Genomic DNA, 16241 nt, shown 5'->3' on the forward strand with positions numbered 1-16241 from the left:
CTGAGTCCCCATCCCAACAATAGATCTGAACAGGGGGAGGGAACTGATTTTCCAAATGAGAGTTTTCAAAAACTGAAAAATACCCAAGCACTATTTGTTTGACATAAAGTTTTTATAATTAACCATTTTATAAATGCAGACAACAAAATATCTCTGCAGCACACAGAAACATTATCACACAATATTTAGGTGACCTAGTATCAATGGGATAATGAACTGAATTGTATTCGTTTTCAAAAGAATGGTGTTTTGCAGGCAACATTATTTTTCTACTAATGTCACACAACAGACAATTATTTCCACAAGAAAACAAGTGGTTTTGTTAAGAGAAGTATCCAAAGAATCGGGGAGTAAAGATGAGAGAAGCTTGCTTTTGAGTCAAGTAGAGGCTTAATCCAGGAGTGGGGCCAACTCTTGCCTCCACATCACACAACATGATGTCAGTGTCTGTTTACAATTTCCAAAGGACAAACAGGATGGTATTTCTGCAAAAGAATTAATGAATACTAATTGGGTCTTAGAAATGACAATTCATAGAAACCAGAGTGAACATTCCTGTCTCTGAGGTGGTCTTTTTCTAAATTTAAAGACTTTATACTAAACACACACAAAAACCCTGAATGTTTTCAAGGCTAGTAGAGCTGCTGACCTGGAGTTTGTTGATTGATTTGACACAATTTCTTTTGACCCGTATTGTGATTTTTAGGTTGGTTCAGTCGGCACAAACAGTGAGTAGCTCTCACATATGACAACAGACAAATTGAGCACAAACTTCCTAGGTAGTCCAGACCCATCTCCATCTTTGGGCTTATTGAATGCATGTGACTCAGTCTCATTTACTGCAATTAATTTGATAAATGTAGTGCAGCCGGCTCCAGTTTTGGAGGTCAGTCAGGTGCTCTCAGCAGGCCTCAACCTTAGCACTCCTGTTCTGCAATGCACATCTTCAAACTTGTTTGCTTTTCTCTTCTGGACCCAATCCATGCAACCATTCAGATAACCATTCAGAAAGAGAGAGAGAGAGAGAGAGAGAGAGAGAGAGAGAGACATGGAGAGAGAATAAAGCAGGCAGAGGATGCTGCTGTATCACCTCACTCTTCTGATTGTTTGCATGCTAGAAATGACAAGTGAACACAGGCATTGACCGCAATGAGGATGAGGAGCAAGACCAGCAGTCGTCTCCAGGAAATGGCAGTGGGCCCTTTGCAGGAGTATTGGCCGCAAGAGGTGCCCAACAATTTTTGTAAATAGCCCTGTGATCTTCACATGAAGGACAGTATAATATTTTAATTAATAAAATAATATGTAAATAATACTGCTGCCGCCTGCCCTGACTGGCACTTTCAAGCATCCGTTGAAGTAGGCGCTTGCCTCCAAGGCCCAGCTGCTGCACGTGGTTTCTCTCTCTTTGCCTTTGAACAATGAAGAATCCTGCATTCCTTGAAAGGAGAGAGGACATGCTACCCTTGTAGGATATCATGTGTCAGAAGGGCAATAAACAGATATTATTATTGCAAAAGGCAAATGCAGTTGGAGCAAACTTTATTGCTTGTGCATCCAAGCTTTCAGTTAACCTCATCTCTGATTTAAATATTGTCCCATGCCGTTCCACTTTCAGCTTTGTTAAATTGGAAGAGAATGTGTTAATCCAGACATAAAGCCACAATCCTCTTATACTAAAGTAGCCCCATTAAAAAAAACTGTACCAATTTTGAGCAATAAGAGGATAGTAACTCTGGGAACAAACTTCAGTGAGTTAATAGTCCTAGAACTGGCCACTCAAGAAGCAGTCTAGTATGTTTCTTTCTTATCCAGTCTCATGTATTAGTTGTCACAGATGTCTCCATGGTGAACCCTGACTTCTTTGCCATGCTAGGATCTGGATTACGGCGATGGATTCTATTTATTATTTATTGTTCTTTCTAATAGCAAACTCAGGTGGTAAGTGCCGACAGAGATTGAGCTAAAACAAGGGCATTAGAAAATAAGATGGAGTGGTATGAGCATCCTCAGGGGAATCCGAAGTACAAAACATTAAAGGGGAACCCACAAAAACCAGCTGAGTGAGGATCGTACCAAAGAATGTTGAGTGTTAATGGAAGGAGGAAACCAGAAAACTGGGGGTTATGGGAAATGGATTACTCTGCTTGAACTCTTTATGCTCTCATACAGGAGGGCATAGCTTGCTGACAGAAACTCTAGAAAAGAAGAGCAATACTGCCAAAAGGTGAGATTACACTGTAACACTAAAATCCATATTAGGGAAATAATTTTATCATCAAATAGAATCATAGAATTGTAGTGTTGGAAGGGACTAAGAGGGTCATCTAGTACAACTGGCTGTTTTCAACTCTTTGTCAGGCTAGATGGTAAATAAGAAATTCAGATGCGTGTGCAACTAAATTTACAAGCTAAAGAAAAAATGCAGCAGTAGGCAACACATGAAAAAATCCCTAAAGAGCCCGCTTAAATAAAACCAACTGCTGCATCCCATGTTGAGTCTTCAGGGAGCTTTTTGTCATTTTTCTGCACAATCCTATACACATCTATTCAGATATACAGCTTCAGTCAATAGGATCTACACTCAGGTAAGCCTGTATAGGATCGCAGCCTTTAAGCTGTACTTATTTTGATGAGTGTGGATATGCTTTATTTAGTATTTTTTAGGCAGAGGCGGTTAGTTTTGGGTGGCATGGAAGGGCAGTAAATAGTTATTGGATTTATTATTACTGTATTTTTTGTGCCAGGGAAGGGCAGAAATGCTTAGAATTTCTGCTATAGGTGGCTTGATTTGGTGCGGGTGGGGAGCAAATTGTCTCGATTCGGCTGTGTTTTTGTTCTCTTACTGCTATTCATTATTCCTTATTGCTCAGACCTCCAGATGTGGCAAGGGACGTCTCAGCTGCTGGTCTTTTTTGCTGGTTGGTAATTCTAACACACCCAGCTTGGAAAAAATGCAAGTATTTCCAAAAAGTCACGGAATATGGAGGGGTTTTGTGTCGTTCTTATAATTCACGTGCCCTGCGTTTGCTGTAAGCCTCGAATATAAACCTCAAAGAACTTAAACGGTGATGGTTTTTTGTTTTTTTTTAACTGTCACGGTTTGGTGAGACGAGATTTTAAAAACGCATTAAGCAAACAAACGCATATTAAAAGAGGCGCATGTGTACAATGTATTCGTATGAAGGCAAGCAAAAACAGAGAAGAAAACAACCGTGAGGGGAGACCGACCAAGGGGCGCGCCAGTCGCCGCCTCCTGTTCTCAAAGGCAGCCCGCACGGGCCTGTAAAGGGCTCCAGCTCCGCTCTTGGCACCCGCTTCCTTCCTTCCTGGCCTCGCCTCGGTTTCTATGACAACCACGGCCACCTCTTTCCCCCGCTCCCGCCCCTCTGCGTTAAGCGCGGCCCACGACTCGCCTCCGCCAATCACAGCCGGGGAAAGCGGCCGCGCGCCATGTGTGTTGTTATCCCGAGCGCTCACTGATGACGCAATGACGCGAGCGCCAGGCCATAACCCCCCATTTGGGCTTGGGCTGGACCCGGCGCCCACCCCGCCGCGGGCTGAGGTGAGTCGGTGTGGGGCGACTTGGCCGCAGAAGGCACTGAGCTCGACATGGTCTTCTTGCTATTCGGCGTGGTCTTGGCGGGGCCTTGACTCGGGGGGGGGGGATGTCTTGGGCGCACCAGACCATAGAGGGGCCTGCATTTCTCCCTTGCTCGTGCTGTATCCGAGGCCTGCTTTGCAGGTCCGTCCCCCCCGCCCCGGCCTGGCGTGGAGCTTGAGGGCTTTCGCAGTGAGCCTCTGTAGTCCTTCCGTTTGCCCAAAGTAGCACTTCAGGCTGCTCCTCTTTGGCATTCATAGCTCTTTCCCCCGTCAGCCTCAAAGCTCTAGTAGGGCAGCGCCTGTCCTTAGAATTCGAGTAAGCAAAGAAGGAAGATGCTTTGGTGCTGACTGTGCTTAGTCCCGTTAAGTTGGTGTCACCATAAGGTCAAGGAAAGGGAATTGTTTATCTCTTAAATAAAGGAAGCTGCGTTGTGCCAGGTAAGACCATTTGTCCGTTTAGTCCAGCATTGGCTACTCCAGCATTTCCCAACCTAGTGTCCTCTTAACTGTTTTGAGCTCCCAGTTCATCACCCACAACCAGCTTAGCCAATGGTCAGAGATGATGGGAGTTGCCCTATAGCATGCGTAAGCACACATGTTCTCCATCACTTGTAGCAGTTGTTCTTCAGGATGTGAGGCATAGGTCTTTCAAATCACCTGCTCCCTGATCCTTTTACCTGAAGATTTCAAGTACTCCGTCTTGGATCACCTTCCTGCAAAGCATGTGCTGGAGTTTTGGTTCCTCTCTGATTGGTCTGCCATTAAGTAATTTGGGAGTATTATTCACTTCTATAGCTTGATGCTGGTAGAATTTAGCTCTGGTTGACTGTTACCTGAAAACTCTTGAGTGTAATGAGAGAGAATGAATGGGAGTAAATATGGCTTGCTACTGTTTCTTAACATATCTGGCCCTCACAGGAAATCAAGTGAGCTTCCATACATGCATCGTATACAGAATTGCTGCCCTGTTTATGCTTGTAGAAAAAAAGGTGGAGGAGGATTAAGTATAGGCTTCAGTGTTGTGTGGGTGCACATCGGTTTACTTCAACATGCAAGAGGAAGAATAGGTTGTCAATGTATAAAACAGAAAAACAAGGGTGAAAAACAGCTTGTTACTTGTGACTGAAGTTTTCTTCCTACATGATCACTCCTTGTCTAATCTTGTCTTGAAAGCTTTAAAAATATGTGCCATGGAATAAAACTTGTTAAGACTGTTTACAGAGAACAAGGGTTTTAATGGGCACATCATTTTCTTGTGTTCTCATAGCAGTTTGAAACATGCTAAAATTTCATGGTACACATGGTCAACACCAGACTCCTGTGGTACTCTTGTAAACTGCCCTTTCAAAAATAGTCTCTCTCAGAGGAGCAGGGCAGTGGCCATCTCTTAGACTGTCCTGTGGCAAGCAAGATTTGGGAGGCACATGTGCTGAATAAATATGAAGGGTGTTATCTGCATGGTTACGGTATAGTAAAGTTGCACTGGTAAAGTAATTGTACACCTGATCTTTAAACCTTAAAATTATGCATTATTGGCTTTTGTAATAAGTGCTGATGCACAAGAATTACCTGCACTTGAAGAAGAGAGGCCTGGACAAAGCCTGGTTTCCATGGAATTTGAGTGAAATTGATCCAGGGTCTGTGAGTGACGTTACACAGTTTTAAAACCACAGGACCTCTTTACAGAAAGAACCACTGCTTCAATCAGCTTACTAGGGAGACAACCTTTTTGCTTATATACCCATTAGTTTTCTCCTTGAAGTCAGTAGAATATCAGAAGCCTACTCCACAATAGCTTAAAGCTGGGCTTTCAGCATGGATGCTCCTCTTCTGTGGAACAGCATTCCTGTTCAGATATGAAAAGTGCCTATTATTTCATTTTTCCGTGATCGACTGCAGACCATTTTGTTTTGACAGGCATTTCCAACTGGGTGAAAAGGTATCTGCCTTAGTTTTAGTAACACTACAGAATAAACACCTATAGTTTTCATCGTTTGTACTATTTTAAAAGCTATTTTAAGTAGGGTGTTGTTGTTTTTGTAAATTACCTTGGGATATATATGGAAGGTGATTAATAAATTAACAAAATAAGTGTAGTATTGCTAGTTCCCCCCACCCCAAGATGGTGACTGCCCCTTTCAAAGCTCTGATTTACTAAGAGGATGCAGTTGTTACTCTACCAGTCTGTTACCTACCTTCATTCCTGCCTGCAGTAGCAAGGTTGACTTTAGATATGAGAGATGGTGGCTATTGGTGCAGCTACTGCAATATCTCTCAATGCCTTGATAGTTTTAATAGGAGAGGCATCAACTCCAGATAAAGACCAGGCTATTCTGTTTGCATTCCAATCACTTCCTTATAACGGCCTTCTAGGCGAATATTGAGAAATATTTTACTTCCTTAGTAGGTTCTGGGACAATACCTGATTGCACTGACAAGCATTGTTTCCCCCCGCTTCCACCCCTGAGATTTGTGTAGGATTGGAAGGAAGTACCGTATTTTTCGCTCTGTAAGACACACCAGACCACAAGACGCACCTAGTTTTTGGAGGAGGAAAACAGGGAAAAAAATATTCTGAATCTCAGAAGCCAGAACAGCAAGAGGGATCGCTGCGCAGTGAAAGCAGCAATCCCTCTTGCAGTTCTGGCTTCTGGGATAGCTGCACAGCCTGCATTCGCTCCATAAGACGCACACACATTTCCCCTTACTTTTTAGAAGGGAAAAAGTGAGTCTTATAGAGCAAAAAATACGGTACATCTGAACTCTTCTGAAAGTACAGTTCTCAAAACATTTTCTTGTTGAAATTCTATTGCAGTCTGTGAAGGGTTTGCACAATAAATCTTTTTTTATAATATCGCAAATTTTTTAAAAAGACATTTGAAGGAGGAATAAAAATTAAATATGATGACAGGTACCTTTAAGATGAAAACAGGAAAACTTGAGGTGCTAACTTTTCTCACAGCATTCATAAGGAAGAAAAGTGTGTGTGTGTGTGTGTGTGTGTTTGTTTGTATGTGTATGTACACCAGCCTTTCCCAAGCTGGTGGCCCCCTGATAATTTGGATTGCAACTCCTGTCCTCCCAGACCATTGTCCACATTGACTGGAGTTGTTGGAGCTGGAGTCCAAAATGTCTGGAGGGCATTAAATTAGGGAAGGTTAGTTGCTTTGACTTTGCAGTGTGAAGAAAATGTGCTCATCATTTTTTAAAGATTATTTTGAAAGGCATGCTTCTAACACACTGAGTAATGCCACACTTCAGATAATTTTCCTGATACTTTTGAATGCCAGTTGTGCATGATTGATGTTTGTTACAGGTGCTTTAAAGTGACAAAGACATGTGGTAAGCCATCAGCAGAGGGTGGAATGTCCTCTACTCTGCAGTTTGCTTCCCCTTCTACTTCTTGAGCCTTAAGATCATTCCCGTCCTGTGAATGGAGGTTTAGGTTTAGCTTTAAAGAGATTTTTAGGATTAAATGTTAACTTTTGAACACTGACTTCCTTAAGCTTTTTGTTTTTTCAAAAGTGGAATGCTGCATTTCTTTCTGACATGCCTTTAAAATTCTGTTGTTTAGCTGCTCTTAGTAGATGGGATTCTCTTACGGTTGCTCAGGTTTCATGTACGTTTGAGGAAAGGTAAAATATACAATGGCAAAAGATGTTTGAGAAGATCCAGCAGCTTTCTAGTACTTTCCATTGAGTAGCTTGAGTTTAGACATCTTTTCCTCTTTCGTGGACCAGAATGGGAAAACTCAGACTGAGAAAGTGACATAATATAGGCAACTTACCAAACTCCTGTCCAGCATTTTTTTAAAAAATAATAATAATAATCTTCAAACACTGTAAAATCAAGCAACCTTCTGTGGTGTGTTGGGATATAGGGGTGCTTTTATCTTTTGATAAATTGAATGGAAGGTCCTCATTTTCCAAAAAGCGAGCCAATTCAAAGATCTGTCTGAAAAAATGATGAGACTGGTAAAATGTAATTCTGGCACCTAAGGATTTATTATTCTATTTGAAACATTTGATCCTTAATTCCTAGGAATCTGAAATATTTTAAAACCCTGGTAAGGAAGGTTATTTGGCAATTTAATATTAGCCCAGCAGCAGAAAATGCTAAAGCTTTTAATGGAATTTTGTACCTGTGTAATCTGTATGATAATGTTGATAGTATTGTTTGAGAGTCAACAGTTTCAGCATTCAGCATCTGCAACCCTAGCTCCAGCTGCTAGAAGGAACAATAGAGAAAAGAAGGTGCCAAACCAAACTGTAGGTCAATATGCTGATCAGCCAAACAAATAGACAAATACTGAGTTCACTTGGAAATCTCTTGACTTCTGTGAAATTTACTTTTAGTAACTATGCTAAGCTAGAAGCCTTAATGCCTTCTAATTATACAGCTGCTAGACTCCATTGCATTCCCATATTCTTTTTGCAGAAAACATTCGCTGTTCCAGCATCAATTTCCTGTCTTCAGCTTCATAGGTAACCTATAATTTGGGTGCAGATGCTCATGAAATGTGAGCACTTCATACCCGTGAAGTGATTCTGGTGACTTTCTCCCTTTCTCACAATATCTCTGCACATTTTTGGATGCAATTAATTAACTTACAGGTTTTCCTCTACTGGAGATTGTATTAAGGATGCTCTAGCCAACTGGTTTTGGGAGGACTTGGGTTGATATATTGAAACAGTTTGAACTGTATATGTACTAAAAGTTATCTTGAGATGCTCAGAATTGTTGGATCATTTTATTTTTAACTTGATGGAGTTAGCACAGAACTAAGAATGTCCGAGTCTTGGCTTATCAGTGGAAGTACTGATGTTGTGGCATTTCTTCCTTTGGTTTCATGACAGAGCTGTGGTTTAAAGCACACTTACACTCCCCCTTCCTAATTATATTTTCTGGGAAGCCAAGTCTCCTGAGTCATAGTAGAGATAATTTCCAAGTGATTGAATAAGCAGGAGAAAGAATTGAGGTTATTAATATGGTTCAACTCAGATATCACACAGAGGTATGGTTTGTGTCAGTCTTCCTTCAAGCTGGTGTCTTCCAGATGTTTTGGACTACAATTCCTATCAACTCCAGGGATGGTGGAAGTTGTATTCTAATGGGTGCCAGGCTGTGCAAACCATGGTTTGCAAATCTACTTCAAACTGTAGTTATTGGTTCTGATTTGTTGGTGATCACAAACTGTGGTTTAAGAATTCAAATATTGCATTAAACCTGAATTAAGCTTATGTGCAGAAAGCAAGGGGGCATTTATTGAATAAATATAGTATGCTCATCTCCCTCTCTCTCTCTCTTTCCACTCCAGCTTCCTGGGATGTCGCGGAGATTGGAATTGTTCCAGACATGCTTGCTCTGGTGTTGCTCTGGGAGAACACCTTGATGGATGATTAGTACCATTCAGTGATGGGCTGTGGGACTAGCAAAGTACTTCCTGAGCCTCCCAAGGATGTTCATTTGGATCTCGTTAAAAAGGTGGAGCCATATACTGGTTATAAAACTGACATATATAAGCACTTCATCAAGGGTGATGGAGATGCCATCAAATCTGCTATCCCTTCTCCTCCTCGTCACACTAACCCACATGTGGAACAGGCAGAGCCTCGCAAGAACAGAGTGGCAAAGTACCGTGCAAAATTTGATCCCAGAGTGACAGCCAAGTATGATATCAAAGCCCTGATTGGCCGAGGCAGCTTTAGTCGTGTAGTACGGGTGGAGCACAAGGCTACCAAGCAGCCGTATGCAATCAAGTTAATAGAGACTAAGTACCGTGAAGGAAGGGAAGTGTGTGAGTCAGAGCTGTGTGTGTTGCGTCGTGTTCGGCACACCAATATCATCCAGCTCATTGAAGTGTTTGAGACTCAGGAGCGTGTCTACATGGTGATGGAATTGGCCACTGGAGGGGAGTTGTTTGACCGAATCATTGCCAAAGGTTCCTTCACGGAAAGGGATGCTACCCGAGTGCTGCAAATGGTGTTGGATGGAGTTAAATACTTACATACATTGGGCATAACTCACAGGGACTTAAAGCCAGAGAACTTGCTCTATTACCACCCAGGCATGGATTCTAAAATAATGATCACAGACTTTGGGCTGGCGAGTGCTCGAAAGAAGGGAGACGACTGCTTAATGAAGACTACCTGTGGGACACCAGAGTATATTGCCCCAGAGATCTTGGTCAGAAAGCCCTACACAAACTCAGTAGACATGTGGGCACTGGGTGTGATCTCATACATCCTACTAAGTGGGACTATGCCTTTTGAAGATGACAACCGCACCCGCTTGTATCGGCAAATTCTGAAAGGAAAGTACAGTTACTCAGGGGAGGTGAGTGTGTCAAGGTTCCAGCAAGGGAGTGCCTGTTGTGCCAGTGTATTCTGTGATGGTCTGAAATCTCTGGTCTCTACAGGAAACACCCTCATCCTTAAATCTTGAAGCCTACTGCAACCCTGGTCCTTTAAAAGCTACTGCTTTCAGAATATATAGTGTATGTTTTTTTGTTTCAGAAATTAGGCCCCCTTTTGCACAAAATGTCTTACAAGAAACAACAACAATGAGGTTGTCTGGGTGAAAGCAAAAGTAACAAGTGATTTCCAAGCAGTGGGAATCTCTGCCCCTGCTAATGGGAGGTGGTAAGGCCAGGCTTTTTCAGAAATGGAATTGAGAGTCATTTATCCATTTTTTGGAGATGTATTGCATTTCCTCTAAAGAAAAAATATCCTCTCAAAATGGTTTGCAAAGAAGAAAAATGTAAAAGAAGTATTAAACTAACACAAAAATTCTTATTTTTCTTACATAAATTAACATTATTTAACATTTTAGAATTGGAATGGTTGGCTTTTAAGCAGTTTGGGAGGCCTTACTCCTCTGGAAGATAGAAGAATGCATGGGAGCTCTGCCAAGTCTTTACAACAGCTTCAGATGGGATGAGTTGAAAAGCCATTCCCCTCTAGGAGTCTGCCTGTCCTCAGGAAAGATGGAGCTAAATCTAACTTCTGAGTCTTGTCTGGTGCTGTTCAAAAGACCAGTGGACCCTCCAGAAGTTGTTGGACACCAGCTTCCATCAGCTCTGGCTAGCATGGCCAATGGCCAGGGCGAATGGGAGCTGTTGTTTAGTAATATTTGGAGAGGCACACATTCTCTGGAGAGGCAATGCTTTAGAGGCTATTTCTAGGAGGTGCTGGCATGTATCAATTAAATCTGTTATTGTACTGCTTTGGTCTGCTTCATTGTGTGTCTTATGGTTATAGAAAGAAGAATATATGACTGTAGAGATAAGTTCTATACTTCCTTCAATAAGTTACACTCAGAAATAGAAATAATTCAACTATTGCCCCTAGTGGCATCTCAGCAAGAACTGAGCCAAATGTTTTATATGTGTAAGAGAGCAATTTTTCAGTCGGGGGTTGAGAAGTGACAGTAAAATAACTGACTGAAAAACAAACGAGGTACTTGCTAGTTCTCAGGCTGTGATGACATTTCAGTAATGGATGAAGAGTCCTTTTTATATTATTTGGGGTGTAATGTTCTAGATGCTAAATCAGGATATAAGTTGCTTTTGAAAACATTGAGGCAATTTTCATGGCTGTGCAGGTTTTGATAAGTCTTCCAAATAATGTGCAGTTGGTCACTCTTTGATTTGACTTGTAGCTTCTGTATGTTTGTGGCTGGGTTGTGTTAGGCAGTCAGATTTCACAAGCAAGTAGGTAACCTACAGTAAGTAGGCACCCCATTTATATTCTGTAGAGTAGTAGTAGTAGTAGTAGTAGTAGTAGTAGTAGTAGTTGTTGTTGTTGTTGTTGGTTATTTTGACATGCCTGTTTTGCTTCATGTAGACCACAGCCAGTGAATCCAGATGATCCAACTAGTTTCCCTATTTGTGAATTGTGAATGAATCTGACAGCTGCTATGTCCTGGCACTGATTTAAGCAACATGTTTCACAGTGTTTAGGAATGAGTGATAATCAATGGAGAAGTAGGTCAAAGAGCTGATAGCGGGTGGTAGGCTCCCTAGCTCCCCCCCCCCCCAATAATGGGTGTCTTGAAGAAACCATGCTTCTGCTAACCTGATAAATCTTGGAGAATCAGTTTTCTTCTTATCTTTTCTGGTGTAATGGGAAGAAATCAGCCATAAGCTTGTTTTATCACTGGCCTTCCAAAAACAAATTAAGAGAACTTTTATTACACAGAAATCCTTTAAAACTGCACTGGATGCAGCTGTGGCAAACTGAGTGTAAGATTGAGAATGCGGGAGAAAAAGGCTGCTACAGAAAGGCCCCTACCCCCCCTTTTTAGCTTTAACTCTGTGAAATGAACACACTTTTATCTGACAGTGGCACTCCCAAGAGGCATGTCTGTGGAGATCCGATCATAGAGTTATAGATTCGCCTGCAGTGACCCTCTGGGCTAAAGCATAAGAAATGTGCTTTTGAACCAGGGAGGAGAGTGTCTGCTAACATAGGCTCTCATAGAATTTCACAGGCAGAGAACTTGCATCATAGAATAATCCAAAAAAGGTTAGATGTTTTTCCTTCTCTTCCTATCCCCAAAAGAAAAGGTGTACTTTCCAAGACAAGGCTTGCCTCAAATGCTGAACTGAGATTGTGGAGTCCTATTGAGAGAGAGTGCAAGAAGATCAAACGCATCCATTCTTAAGGAAATTAGTGCTCACTGGAAGGACAGATCGTGAAGCTGAGGCTCCAATACTTTGGCCACCTCATGAGAAGAGAAGACAGTGTTCTCGAAGCCACAAACATGAGTGTGACCAAACTGCGGGAGACAGTGGAAGACAGAAGTGCCTGGTGTGCTCTGGTCCATGGGGTCACGCAGAGTCAGACACGACTAAATGACTAAACAACAACATTGAGAGAGAGAGATGTGAAAGCTGATATTCAGGCTGAGAAATGAAGAGAGCTTACAATTTGGGTTCTTTTCCTGGAGCAGAGTGTCTGTTTTCAAGAGGCTAGTAGGCAATTGATGGGAAAGCTATACCTTAATAGCTCATTTAGGTTCTGCTGACCTCAACTACTCTAATTATCATTCTCTGGCTCCTGATGGTATAGAGTTGATGGCAAAGGCATGGCGTTTAAGGCAGTCTGGGGATAAGTGACTTGGCAAGCCCTTTGATGATGTTAGCTCCCTAGGTAAGGGTTACAATGCTTATCGAAGCTGGATCAGTACAGCCTATCCATCAGGAACTAATTGTGTTCTCCCCTGCCACCCTGCTCCCTGCTGCTCTTTCTTTGCTTTATCAGGGCTTTGCTAAATAAGCTGAAGGAGCTAGTTTTACTGTCAAAAATCCTACAGGTAACATAGCAGAAAACTTCTTCTGTTCTAGTGTTTCAAATAGAGAGGAGAGTTCACATGCTTTTCAGAAATGTATCTTGTCACTCTTTTGCATTTCTGATTTGATGCCAACAAACTAGAAGGCTTCCAACTACTTAAAAGTTGGAATTCAAGGGAGAAGTAGCTATTTGCAACTTGGCATAATATGTGGAGTACAGGTACTGGAGGCTGTTGGCCTGTGGGGAAACTTAGTGCTTGGGAGCTGGTGTAGTGTAGAGGCTGATGTATAAATCAGGAAGTCCCAGCTTCAAATGTCACCTCTACCTTGAATTCATTAAGCTGCTTTAGGCAAGTTACTTTCTCACGGCCCTGGTTCTCCCATCTACAGTATGGGGGATAAAAACGCAGACTTGGGATTGTTGTAAAAATTACAGGAAAATATACATGGAACCAAGGACCTTATACCAAGTCAGGTGGTTGTTTTACTCAGTATTGTTCACAATGATTGGCAGGCAGTCTCAGGCAGGATTTGTTCCCAGCTCGACCTGGAGATGCTGGGTATTGAACCTGGGACCCTTCTGCATGCAAAACAAATGATCTACCTCTGAGTTATGCCTACTTCTTCTTGAAAGCACTTTGCCAATGTTAAAGTACTAAGACTTGCAACAAAATGTTGCAGTGTATCATCACCTTCGTAGAGGAGTGCTCCTCTTCAAGGTTCCAATTAGCCATGTCTTCCACCTTGATTTTCCATCTTTTTGGGCAGGAGGTTATCTCCGCAGAATCTTTGCTGCTGTTAGTGCCCCTGCTGAGTCAAGATCAAGATGTCCTTTGGTCACAACAGTGGCAATGCTCAGGCCAGAGTCTGTTTCTGTTTCTAGTTGAATGCTACCATGTCATGCATCACCACAATTCCCCATACCACTGCCATTCTGTTCCCCAAGCTCAGGTCACTATTCATATCATCTGGAATGATTCCCTCTCTTCCTACCGTTTGTCTTGAAACAGACAGTGTAGTGCTGTAGAGAGTTATAGTCCTGGCAAGCTCTGAGTAATATTTGCAATAGTGCATGGAGCCTACGTTTGACAGAGTGGCAGGCAAACAGTTAGTTGTTTTACTATTATGTTCACCCATAATGGAAGCCACTAGCTGCATGTCATAAGAAGAGGAAAGAGTCCTGTTGAATAAGGCCAAAGGCTCATTTAGTCTAGCATCCTATTATCCCAGAAGCAGGATATGAGTGCAGCATCACTCTCCCTACTTGTGACCTAGCAAGCTGTATTTAGAGCCTTCAACAATGAAGACGGAACATACCTATCATGGCCAATAGTTACTTATTAATTTATCTAATCTTGTTTTAAAGCCATGAAAGTTGATGGCCACCAATACATAATTGTGGGAGTGAATTCCATAGTTGAACTATGCTCAGTGTGAAGAAGTACATTGCTTTTCCTGTGCTGAATCATACAACATTCAGCTTCCATTATGAGAGAGGGAGAAAAAGTTATCTCTATCCAATTTCTCCAACTATGCTGCCATGCATCTTAAATGCTGTCAGTCTGGCCTCAGTGGCTCAGCCTTTCAGCAGCCCCTCCTAGAAGGCATCATAAGAGTTGACTGGTACTCCGGCAAATAATTTTTGCATAGAACAACTTGGAAGTTCGTTTAAATAAATTGCATCATTTTGGTATCTTCATTTCTACTTGCCCCCACGTTCTTTGGTGCCTTTCGCTTGAACTGCTGCATTCTCAAATTCTTCCGTATATTGTTTGTGTTTCCTGGCTGCTCTGTCTCTGTGCGTGTTGTCTTAGATCCAGAACATTGTAGTGGTTAGAGTGTCAGGCTAGGAGTGGGGAGAATGGAGTTGAAATTCTCACTGAGCCATGAAGCTCACTGAGTGCCCTTGAGCCAGTCAGTTACTACTGCATTTTTTGCTCTATAAGACTCACTTTTTCCCTCCTAAAAAGTAAGGGGAAATGTGTGTGCGTCTTATGGAGCGAATGCAGGCTGCGCAGCTATCACAGAAGCCAGAACAGTGAGAGGGATTGCTGCTTTCACTGCGCAGCTATCCCTCTTGCTGTTCTGGCTTCTGAGATTCAGAATATTTTTTTTCTTGTTTTCCTCCTCCAAAAACTAGGTGCGTCTTGTGGTCTGGTGCGTCTTATACAGCGAAAAATACGATATTTCTTTTGAACCTAGCTGACATCTGAAGAGCATTACAAAGATTATTATTAAATTTTTTACTGCCCTTCATCTGAATATCACAGGGCAGTTTACATTATAAAAACACAAAAACACATACCATAAAAAGAAAATAAAACAATGCCTGCCATCGATGGTTTAAAACACCCTAGATTGTTTAGGAGAAGAGGGATGTTTTTGCCTGATACCTAAAGATAGTAACAAAGGTGCCAGGCAAGGCTCCCTGGAGAGAGCATTCCACAAGAGGGGAGATAAAGGGTCAGGGAGAAAACCAGTGTGGTGCAGTGATTAAAAGTGTTGGACTATGACAGTGCAGTTCACTGAGTAAATGTGGGCCAGTCGGTCTGTCAGCCTAACCTCCCTCACAGGGGAAGGGGAGAACCATACATGCCATGCTGAGCAACATGGAGGAAGGCAGGATAAAAATTTAACAAATCCTCTTTGCCTTGGCTTTTACTTCAAGATCTACTTTTACTTACTAAAGAAGCCCAGTGGAATCTGCGGGGAATGTTTTAGAGGACATGTCTAGAGTTACTGGAAGCAAAGTAAGAATCCTGAAAACATACTTTGTAAACTTTCCTGATCATAATTTAAAAAGTGTAGGCTGCATTATCTGTCTTGAAAGAGTGGCTGAAATCTATTGTCATGGATATTTGTTGACTCGCTTGAGTAAATGGTCCACCAACGTCACACCCCCCCTTCCTTTTGCTTTGTGACTCACACCAGCTTTTATTCTCTGATGAATACCACCTTCAGATGGGATGAGGCTTAAACACCTTGACGCACAATGCACTTTGAAGGGTCGTGTTGCATATTTAGCCTGGAACACGATGTGGTGCATAACAGTTTCTGGTTGACATTAGCTTGGGTTAGTGTGAAATGGAGGCATACAGAATTATAAAAGGGAAAGGGAAAGGAACATAACATAAATATTCAAAGACTGCCTTTGTATTTAAGCTCCTCCTAACACCATAGCATCTGCCTTCTTCCCATTTGACACTCAAGCTTAGCTTTTTGCTATGACTTCACCAAGTCAGCTTCACGGGACACAGTCCAAATAAAATTGGGATATCGTAAATATGTGTGATTTTTCCTCCACTCCTCAATGCAAAAACATGTTTACTCCTGGGAATTGGTATCC

General features: G+C 42.1%; 1 protein-coding gene across 2 annotated transcripts in view; it reads left to right on the top strand.

The window, feature by feature from the left end:
* The first annotated feature begins 3446 nt into the window (after positions 1–3446).
* PSKH1 (protein serine kinase H1) overlaps positions 3447–16241 on the top strand; it is a 32842-nt gene continuing 20047 nt past the window's right edge. Inside the window, exons 1-2 of one of the 2 annotated variants that reach the window (XM_081920383.1) lie at positions 3447–3565; positions 8921–9939. In XM_081920383.1, the coding sequence (XP_081776509.1) occupies positions 9019–9939 (921 nt within the window). In that variant the 5' untranslated portion in view covers positions 3447–3565; positions 8921–9018. Of the gene's footprint in view, positions 3566–3683; positions 4042–8920; positions 9940–16241 lie in introns of those variants that run through there. The other variant, XM_081920384.1, reaches the window with a different exon arrangement.

The sequence above is a fragment of the Podarcis melisellensis genome (assembly GCF_964234715.1).
Source record: "Podarcis melisellensis genome assembly, chromosome: 8".
Classification (NCBI taxonomy): Eukaryota; Metazoa; Chordata; class Lepidosauria; order Squamata; family Lacertidae; genus Podarcis; species Podarcis melisellensis.